Raw genomic sequence first — 11,304 nt, forward strand, 5'->3', positions numbered from 1 at the left:
CGGGGGAACAGGGAAGGGGGCGAGTGGGAGAGGTGGGCTGGGCCGGGGGTCGGCCCAGTTGGGCCGGGGGTCTAGTGGGGGGGGGGCCTTCTCCCTTTTCTTTTTCTTTTTTCTTTGTTCTGTGTTCTTTTGCATTTCTTTTTATTTGTTTATTTTCTTTTCTGTTTTATTTCATTTAAAAGTATTTAGGTATCTTATAAAAATGTGTTTTCTCCACAATAATTATCAGTGCAATTTCTGGCATGGCCCGAACATTTTTTTTAAATTTTTGAAAACTTTTATTTTCCACTTTAAATTTAATTGAAGTTTGAATTAGGAGTTTGAAAAGAAATGTGTTTCAAATGTGATCAAGCCCTGTTTAGCAACATGCTTAGCTTCATCACAGAGGGTTACTGTAGCATGATTCTCGGGGTGTTACACATTAAAAATCTTTAAAAATAGTACATACTTAGCACATATGCACTGTTGCGTTTAGACATGTATGCTGAACACCTTGTGAACATACAAAAATGTCATTAATATGTTGTGTTACATAAATTTTTCTCATGAGCACCAAACTCGTATGTGAAACAAACATCCAAGTGGATGCACACTCTAGGAAACTATCCCAAGACTTTTCATGAGAATGTGAAATGCGGGTAACTAGAAATCAACTTTGAACCAACATGACAAACAAGCATCCAAGTACACACAATTTGTTCCATTATCATCAATTTACTTGGCAACTCTCTTAAACATATGATGTCGATGTGAAAGGGAAAGGCAAACTTATTACAATGATCACAGAACGAGTTTAAGAAACAAGCAATCAAGTGAGTCCTACTATATAGCATCACACCACTTGTCGGCTTTTTGAGTGTGTGATTGAACATGTGCAAGATAAGTTGCCACCGATGAGCACCAAACTTGTATAAGAAACCAAAATGTAGGTAGGTGTATTTTGGACTATTGCTACCACATTATTTGTTGGGCTTAATGTTGTGGGGTTCAAAAAGAAAAGTATTCCATGTGAGTGGCAAGATGTTGACAATGATCACCGAACTACTTTGTGAGACAAACAACCGAGTGGGTGAGATTTTTAGTATTGCCATCATACTATTTGTCGGATCTAATAGTGCATGATTGACCTTGTGAAGGTAAGTGATGATGATGAGAACCACACATGTACAAGAAACAAACATCCATGTAGGTGAGATCTGTGCTATTATCGTCATACTATTTGTCAGATCCCATGGTGTAGCGTTCACACTAGAGTAGTGTGTAGTAGAAAAAATTGCATCAGCGTATACGAGAGAGGAGTGGTAGAAAATTTCTTGCTGAGTTTGTTTTACTATCCCTCTTCTGGAAACAGCCTCTTACAGAAATGTAGGGAAAGGCTGCGTACTATAGACCCAAAGTAGTCAAACCCTTTCCCATACCCTGCGCAAGCGGGAGCTACATGCACCGGGCTGCCCTTTCTTTGTTTTACTAGCCCTCTTCTGGCCAAAGTATGACAACCGTTGTTCAACTAATTCAAAGCACATGTTAAATAGCTACTTAACATTTTGTTACCATCTTCTTCACTTTTAAAATTGGAACACCTTCCCACCCAGTCAATCTTCCCTCTCTTGCCCCTTCTTTTCTTTGTTCTGTATCATTTAGTAGAAGGTGTGAACAAAAACGCACAAACAAAAGGATATGAAGCAAAATGTAAGAACAAACTACAGAGAAATGACTTGATTGTAGAAAATGTGAACTAAATACAGTGTTCCTTGAGTATTACACTCTAGAGGTGGAGCCACAACCCCACGAGCCTAGGTAGAGTTGATGAACTCCATACGGAAACTACTAAGAAATGGGAGTTGAAGGACTAGTTTGGATGAGAAACACTCAACAAAACAATTGCAACTAAATGCTTCTCTAGATCAAATTAATGGATTCGCTCCACCACTGTTGCAATAATAGTGGAAGCCCAATGGGCACCCTCAAAGCAAGAGCATCAATGAACCAATCATTATAGCAACCCCGTTGTTGTTTTAACTTCCAATATAGTGATAATTTCACATTAGTATTTGATTCTACCATAACAATTGACCTCCAATATTGTAAATGTGAATATATTGGGAGTGACAACTAACAAGCACCTAACATGTTTAAGAAACAAACAACCGACTGAGTGCACTTTGTGCTATTATCAGTCATGAGACAATTTATCAAATTTTATGTTATAGAATTGGGCATGTGTGATGTAAAAGGCAACATGGTAACGTTGGGCACCAAACTAGCTTAGCAAAATAACCGAGTAGGCGTGTTTTGTGCTACCATCAGACTACCTCTCGGGTGTCATCTTTTATGATTTACCATGTGAATGTAAGTTGCTGACAACAAGCATCAGACACGTATACATACAAATATCCATGCAGGCACCTCCCTATTATAATCATAAGATTATTTGGTTGGTATACTAGCCTGTGTGCATTGTTTCTTTTCATGTGTTGGTATGCGAGTTAATTTTATTTAGTTCTTATTTTCTAACCAATGTTATTTTCCTAGCCTTATATTCTTGTTTTGAGTACGTGAGATGCTGTTATGGTGCAAGCCAACATCTGATGCTGTTAAAGCAAACGTTGATGCGTCTCTTTGTTCAGGGGGATGCTAATTCGCGTGCAATCGCTACAGCGCTCGATTTCCGATTGAAACTTATGTAACTCAACATTCCTTTATTTTTTTTGATGGGAACTCAAGTTTCCTTTTAAGCAAAACTGTGTGAGAGAAAGATTAAAGGACGCACCTGCCCCATCCCCGCTGAAATCAGGGGCGGCGAGATTTATGGAAGGCAATGCTGGGCCCCACCTATTTAATTTATTGCAACAGAGATTTATGGAAGGACAGACTGGCCCCACTAAATAATAGAATTAACGGAGGGAGAGGTTTATGGATCGAGCGTTTCAACGCTCGCCCGCAAAGGAGCGTTCTCCCTTTGTTCATATTCGGAAGAAGGTTCCATTGCATCAATCATTAGAGATGGAAAGGGAATTTTCTTGCAGCCTTCTTCGATTTCATTCCACATCTTGAAACTGCATCAGTGACAGAAGCTATGGCAATGAGAACTGAACTATAACTTGCTAATTCGCTGGGATTCCGTAATGTGATGGCAGAATCTGATCCTTTGGAAGTCTTGTGGCAAACAAAGTAAATGGTCGGGCATTGTTCCCCATTTACACAGATTGTATATAGAGACCTTGCATTGGAAATTGGGGAGGTAATTTTCAATCACTGTCATAGAAATGCTAATGAAGTTTCTCATGAGTTGGCTAGCGTTTGCTTTTTGGATAAAACTTGATGTACTTGGTAAGATGAGCCGGCTGATTTCTTTTGAGTTATCTCATAAACGATGCCATTACTATTACTATTGAATAAAGCATGCCATGAAGGCCTTCTCTAAAAAATGTTACCTGAATTGTCTTTGCATCTAGCAAACACAAGTTAACTATTACTACCTCCGATCCATAATAAGTATCACAGTTTTGAATTAACTCTAGTTCAAAATTGCAACACTTATTTTGGATCAGAGAAAGTAACATTTATCCACCTTTCTCTTTCGTGTGCCCCTCCTTTCCTCTACTTTTTTCTCTCAAAAATGGTATGCAAAATTGAACATAATACATTGGGAAAGGCATAGAGACAAAAATGAGTGGAACCAAAAAAAAAGAGAAAATTAACCATCATTGCAGAAAATTGTTAACTATATGCATCACCCGTTAGGTATTGCATTGAAACCTCGATGTGCACCTTCATAGTTATCATCGACGATTTCAATCAACAGAGCAACCATGGAGTGTCTCGGTCTTACCATATTCTTATCATATTGCAGACAGATTCTTCTCAAGCATTGTCTCTTATTTCAGGCCATCCCCTTAACCGTTCAGCCTATGGACACATCAGTATGGAGATTAAGGCCTTACTGTCGGATTGGGAGTTTATTTCACAAAAACTTCATAGCGATCAAAGTAAAGTAGCAAATCAATTGGCGAGATATTTTCATATTGAATGTAGCACTTCTGTTTGTCTACATAGAGGCTCTCCTGTATTGAGGATCTCTTCCCACTAGATTGTAACTCTTTCATTTCGGAATAAAACTTTGTTATCCTTGCAAAAACAAAACATTGTGCTCGTTTCACATGTATCCTTAATTCCTATACCTACCTGCCGTGACATATGGCTGAGGCTTTGGAGTGGCAATCATCGCTTCCTGTATACTAATGACACGGATAAGGCACAGAGTATCTATGATCTAGACCTACACCCAGAAAACAAACTTGGCAAAAGGACGTACAGTGAAGTAGACGAGACTCGTAGTTGTTGATAGCCATACCTGGTTTCCATCACGGAACTTGCCAGAAAGAGCAATTACGTAAGCCTGCACAGTTGCCTAATTAGGTGACAAGTGACAGCCCCAAATGCACTAGATGATTCGAACCTGGACGCTGACGATGGTGCAGGTATATTACTATTGTTTTTGCAGCTCGTAATTCACCACGTGCCGTTCAAGCCTGTATTATAGTATAGCCACGCGAGCCCAGGCAGGCAGGCACCATGATCTGCATCGCCGCCGTCAGGCCGCTTTCAACTCATGCTGGGCTGCGCGGCGTACACATCTCCTGAGACACCGCACGGGTGACTCGACACGACACGAGCAACCTGACAAACGGAGCCGATAAAGGGCGCTTGTCAGGTCACCGGGACAGATGTGCTCCAGCATCGAACAACATTTGGTCGGTATAGGATGAGAACGGGATGTGAAATGCCATGCGGGTGTAAAACAGGAAAGCGGTAAAAACCAAGCGGTGGATTGCTATAACCCTTTCCGGACTGACTGACTGACTGACTCTGTTTCTTCCTTGACATGTCACACACACACACGACAGAGGTGATGACACGATTTATTCGACCATACAGCTAGTTTACTAAAGATTACTGGTTCCGAATCGCAGGTTCCAACCGAGCCACGCCTTTCCCCTACATACATTTGCACGGGCGGACGGCCGAGGGAGAGCAGACGGCGGCGACGACGACGACGACCGGCGGCGGGTATCGGCTAGGCTCGGGGCGGACCGGATTCTTGGTGCCTTGTCCACGACGGATGACGCATCACGGGTTGGTGATGTCGTGGATGCTCTTGCGCTTGCTGTCGCCGCGGGTGGCGGCGTTGGCCTGGCGGATGAAGTACTTCTGCGCATGGCTGGCCACCTGCGTCGGCGTCCGCGTCTTCACCGACCACCGCGAGATGTTCCTCCAGTCGCCGCGCCCGTACTTCTCCAGCCCCTCCAGGAACATCCTATTGCCCAGACCCAACGGAGAAAAAGGTCAGCGCCTGTATAGATCGCATAGCAAAGAATGGTAAAAATTTACGTGTGGCATGGTGGGGCCAGCGGAATCATCCGACGTGGAAAGATCCGGAGAAGTATCTAGGACCGACAAGAACGCGCCGACGAATAACAGGGGAAAGGGACAAGAAAACGAACAGGGTCCAGGGAAGGAAGGCAGTTAGAGATTTTGACGGCGGTGGTGTGTGTATACCTGTGCTCCTCCTCGGTCCAGGGTATGCCCTTGCGGCGCTCCTCGCCGCCCGAGCCGCGGGGGCGGCCGCGCCCCGCCGCGACGGTGCCGCCGGCGCCGGCGGCGCCGTCGTCGTCGTCGTCCCACGACTCGGGGGGCTCGACCAGGCCGCGCTCGATGAGGTCGATGTCGGCCACCAGCGCCTGGTAGTGCTCCCACGCCTCCTGCGGCGTGCGCCCCGGCAGCTGCGCCGCCACGAACACCCACCGATTCGGCACGTGCTCCGGGATCGCCACCAGCGCGCTCTCGAACACCTTGTCCTCCGCCTTGGTCCACGGCCTGCTGGGCGGCGGCGGCGGAGGTGGCATCGCCGCCGGCGCCCACGACGACGAAGACCCGCCACCCATGCCCATGCCCATACCCATGCCCATGCCGCTGCCGCGGTAGAAAGCCATGCCGCGCAACAGCTTACCGTTTCTTCCTGGGTTTGCGATGGCTTTTGGCTCGCGTTTTCTGATGATCTCGCCGAGGCAACCACGGGCGCCTTATAAAGATTTGGAGCGAGGGTGGCCCGGGGGGCGCGCTTGATTCTCTGTGTGCCCCGCCCGCGCACACGTTTTGGGCGTGACGGCCGTCGCGTGGCACCGCATTGCGTTTCTTTCCTTTTTTTTTCTTTGAGCCGAATGTGGCACCGCATATTGCTATACACGCGCGTACCGTGCCGCCAACGCGGTGAAAAAGTGTAACAAGTTTTTTTTACACTCAAGTGTGAAGTGCAACTAGTTGCTCTAAACCGCTGCATAGTTGAACGTTTATGGATCACATAGTTCAAAGAAGAAACAATTCATGTATCTTCATCATAATGGTATCAAAGAGATGGGTAAGGAATCTAGAAGAGTTTGTGTTCACTTGGGGTTCACAATAACTCATTTTGGTAAAAATAGTTCATATTGACCAGGGAAGAGAGTGGAGTGTTGATGATTTATTTTTACTGCTGTCACATCTCATATGGTTATTGATTTCCCTATTACATGGAATCACTTAATTGCCAATTGATTGGGTATAAATGCATAAAGCTCTCTTCACTCAAGAGAGTTATCCCTTCCATAACAATTATACTACTTGTCAAGATTGAGCAACAACCTTAAAATTTTCAACAAAATAAAAATAAATATCTTGTTGATCTAGGGCCTCTCTACTTTTGTAAATTATTTTGTGGATGATGTTCCTTCTTTTAGGGTTTGAGGATGATGTTTCTTATGGCTTGCCTCTGTAAACTTGTTTAATTTGTTGGCAAATTTAGAAACAATGTTATTTTCCTATATATTGACTACTTTCCGTAAGATTGGAAGGAAATTTTTATTAAGTTCAATTGCCTATAATTCATTTCCCTTGTGTATATGCAAAAAATAGTAAGTACCTTTCTTTGTGATGCAACCATCTATTACTTTCTCTCTTTTTTTGTGGGGAACTACACTTGTATTGTTAGTTCTTATAGGATTAAACACGACATGACAAATCATTCTTTATAATCTGTATATTCACATTTTTAGTCCCGTGAACCAAAGTGGACCTTAGTATTCTCTAACCGTGCAGACGCACTCTTGCAACCAATCCACTAACTAAGTTACTCCACTCTCTCTCTCTCTCTCTCTCTCTCTCTCTCTCTCTCTCTCTCTCTCTCTGCCTCACTACACCGCAAACTTCTCCCTAAGCGTGTCTCCTCACACATATGCCACCCTAGCAAACCTAGAAGTCTCCTAGTGCTCTCACCATTTAGCTTCCTTCATAAGCCACATTTACCTTTTCGATCTAGATCGACGCATGTAACCGAAGAATACATGTGAACCTCTCTCTTCCCCCCACGTAAAGCAAAACTTACTTTTAGACAAGATATACACTCCACATCTTGTAGAGGCAGTACGCCATCAAGAGTTTATCAATAAGGAACCAAAAGGTATGTAAGGTGGCAAACTCGCATAAGCATGGACACGTGTATATGTGGCCACCGAGGACCGTTCGAGAAAGCAAGGGTTTGTCGAGCAATATCCACCTTAATGAGAAGGACCACCTTGGAAGGGTGCGGCTGCAGGGTTAGAGAAGTTACTCCACACACACACACCCCTTTTTTCCGCCTCACTACACCGCAAACTTCTCCCTAAGCGTGTCTCCTCGCACATATGCCACCCTAGCAAACCCAAAAGTCTCCTAGTGTTCTCACCATTTAGCTTCCTTCATAAGCCGCATTTACCTTTTCAATCTAGATCGACTCATGTAATTGAAGAATACATGTGAACCTCTCTCTTCCCCTCACGTAAAGCAAAACTTACTTTTAGACAAGATATACACTCCACATCTTGTAGAGATTGTACGCCATCAAGAGTTTATCAATAAGGAACCAAAAGGTATGTAAGGTGGCAAACTCGCATAACCATGGACACGTGTATATGTGGCCACCGAGGCCCGTTCGAGAAAGCAAGGGTTCGTCGAGCAATATCCACCTTAATGAGAAGGAACACCTGAAGGAAATATGCCCTAGAGGCAATAATAAAGTTATTATTTATTTCCTTATATCATGATAAATGTTAATTATTCATGCTAGAATTGTATTAACCGGAAACTTGATACATGTGTGAATACATAGACAAAACAAAGTGTCCCTAGTATGCCTCTACTAGACTAGCTCGTTAATCAAATATGGTTGAGTTTCCTGACCATAGACATGTGCTGTCATTTGATGAACGGGATCACATCATTAGGAGAATGATGTGATGGACAAGACCCATCCGTTAGCTTAGCACTATGATTATTTAGTTTATTGCTATTGCTTTCTTCATGACTTATACATGTTCCTATGACTATGAGATTATGCAACTCCCGAATACCAGAGGAACACTTAGTGTGCTATCAAACGTCACAACGTAACTGAGTGATTATAAAGATGCTCTACAGGTGTCTCCGATGGTGTTTGTTGAGTTGGCATAGATCGAGATTAGGATTTGTCACTCCGATTGTCGAAGAGGTATCTCTGGGCCCTCTCGGTAATGCACATCACTATAAGCCTTGCCAGCAATGTGACTAATGAGTTAGTTGTGGGGTGATGCATTACGGAACGAGTAAAGAGACTTGCCGGTTGAAGGAAATATGCCCTAGAGGCAATAATAAAGTTATTATTTATTTCCTTATATCATGATAAATGTTTATTATTCATGCTAGAATTGTATTAACTGGAAACTTGATACATGTGTGAATACATAGACAAACAGAGTGTCACTAGTATGCCTCTACTTGACTAGCTCGTTGATCAAAGATGGTTATGTTTCCTAGCCATAGACATGAGTTGTCATTTGATTAACAGGATCACATCATTAGGAGAATGATGTGATTGACTTGACCCATTCCGTTAGCTTAGCACTCGATTGTTTAGTATGTTGCTATTGCTTTCTTCATGACTTATACATGTTCCTATGACTATGAGATTATGCAACTCCCATTTACCGGAGGAACACTTTGTGTGCTACCAAACGTCACAACGTAACTGGGTGATTATAAAGGTGCTCTACAGGTGTCTCCAAAGGTACTTGTTGGGTTGGCGTATTTCGAGATTAGGATTTGTCACTCCGATTGTCGGAGAGGTATCTCTGGGCCCACTCAGTAATACACATCACATTAAGCCTTGCAAGCATTGTGGCTAATGAGTTAGTTGCGGGATGATGTATTACGGAACGAGTAAAGAGACTTGCCGGTAACGAGATTGAACTAGGTATCGAGATACCGACGATCGAATCTCGGGCAAGTAACATACCGATGACAAAGGGAACAACGTATGTTGTTATGCGGTCTGACCGATAAAGATCTTCGTAGAATATGTGGGAACCAATAAGAGCATCCAGGTTCCGCTATTGGTTATTGACCGGAGAGGTGTCTCGGTCATGTCTACATAGTTCTCGAACCCGTAGGGTCCGCACGCTTAAAGTTACGATGACAGTTTTATGAGTTTATTTGTTTTGATGTACCGAAGGTTGTTCGGAGTTCCGGATATGATCACGGACATGACGAGGAGTCTCGAAATGGTCGAGACATAAAGATTGATATATTGGACGACTATATTCGGACACCGGAAGTGTTCCGGAGAAGTTTCGGATAAAACCGGAGTGCCGGAGGGGTTACCGGAACCCCCCGGGGAAGTATTGGGCCTTAGTGGGCCTGAGGGGAGAGAGAGGGCAGCAGTCCAGGAGGTGGCGCGCCCCCTCCCATGGGGAGTCCGAATTGGACTAGGGGAGGGGGGCGCGACCCCTCTTTCCCTCTCCCTCTCCCTCTCTTTCCTTCCCCCTTCTCTCTTACTAGTTGGACTAGGAAAGGGGAGTCCTAGTCCTACTAGGAGGAGGACCCCCCCTCCTTGGCGCGCCCCAAGGGCCGGCCGGCCTACCCCCTTGCTCCTTTATATACGGGGGCAGGGGGGCACCTCTGGACACAACAATTGATCAACGATCTTTTAGCCGTGTGCGGTGCCCCCCTCCACCATATTACACCTCCGTAATATCATCGCGGAGCTTAGGCGAAGCCCTGCGTCGGTAGAACATCATCATCGTCACCACGCCGTCGTGCTGACGAAACTCTCCCTCAACACTCGGCTGGATCGGAGTTCGAGGGACGTCATCGAGCTGAACGTGCGCTGAACTCGGAGGTGTCGTGCGTTCGGTACTTGATCGGTCGGATCGTGAAGACGTACGACTACATCAACCGCGTTGTGTTAACGCTTCCGCTTTCGGTCTACAAGGGTACGTGGACAACACTCTCCCCTCTCGTTGCTATGCATCACCATGATTTTGCGTGTGCGTAGGAATTTTTTTGAAATTACTACGTTCCCCATAAGTGGTATCAGAGCCTGGTTTTATGCGTTGATGTTATATACACGAGTAGAACACAAGTGAGTTGTGGGCGATATAAGTCATACTGCTTACCAGCATGTCATATTTTGGTTCGGCGGTATTGTGAGATGAAGCGGCCCGGACCGACATTACGCGTACGCTTACGCGAGACTGGTTTCACCGTTGCGAGCACTCGTTGCTTAAAGGTGACTGGCGGGTGTCTGTCTCTCTCACTTTAGTTGAACCGAGTGTGGCTACGCCCGGTCCTTGCGAAGGTTAAAACAACACCAACTTGACAAACTATCGTTGTGGTTTTGATGCGTAGGTAAGAACTGTTCTTGCTAAGCCCGTAGCAGCCACGTAAAACTTGCAACAACAAAGTAGAGGACGTCTAACTTGTTTTTGCAGGGCATGTTGTGATGTGATATGGTCAAGACATGATGCTATATTTTATTGTATGAGATGATCATGTTTTGTAACCGAGTTATCGGCAACTGGCAGGAGCCATATGGTTGTCGCTTTATTGTATGCAATGCAATCGCCATGTAATTGTTTTACTTTATCACTAAGCGCTAGTGATAGTCGTAAAAGCAATAGTTGGCGAGACGACAACGATGCTACGATGGAGATCAAGGTGTCGCGCCGGTGACGATGGTGATCATGACGGTGCTTCGGAGATGGAGATCACAAGCACAAGATGATGATGGCCATATCATATCACTTATATTGATTGCATGTGATGTTTATCTTTTATGCATCTTATCTTGCTTTGATTGACGGTAGCATTATAAGATGATCTCTCACTAAAATTTCAAGATAAAAGTGTTCTCCCTGAGTATGCACCGTTGCCAAAGTTCGTCGTGCCCAGACACCACGTGATGATCGGGTGTGATAA

General features: G+C 44.5%; 1 protein-coding gene across 1 annotated transcript; it reads right to left on the reverse strand.

Annotated features, from left to right (window-relative positions):
- Positions 1-4,831: 4,831 nt before the first annotated feature.
- LOC100873118 (transcription factor DIVARICATA) lies at positions 4,832-6,064 on the reverse strand. The gene is made up of 2 exons (XM_044588173.1): positions 5,560-6,064; positions 4,832-5,317 (listed from the first exon to the last, which is right to left on the reverse strand). Exons 1-2 carry the CDS (start codon positions 5,991-5,993, stop codon positions 5,131-5,133), a joined length of 621 nt encoding a protein of 206 aa, XP_044444108.1. The 5' UTR covers positions 5,994-6,064; the 3' UTR covers positions 4,832-5,130.
- Positions 6,065-11,304: the final 5,240 nt, after the last annotated feature.

Source organism: Triticum aestivum, chromosome 1D (genome assembly GCF_018294505.1).
Source record: "Triticum aestivum cultivar Chinese Spring chromosome 1D, IWGSC CS RefSeq v2.1, whole genome shotgun sequence".
NCBI classification, from domain to species: domain Eukaryota; kingdom Viridiplantae; phylum Streptophyta; class Magnoliopsida; order Poales; family Poaceae; genus Triticum; species Triticum aestivum.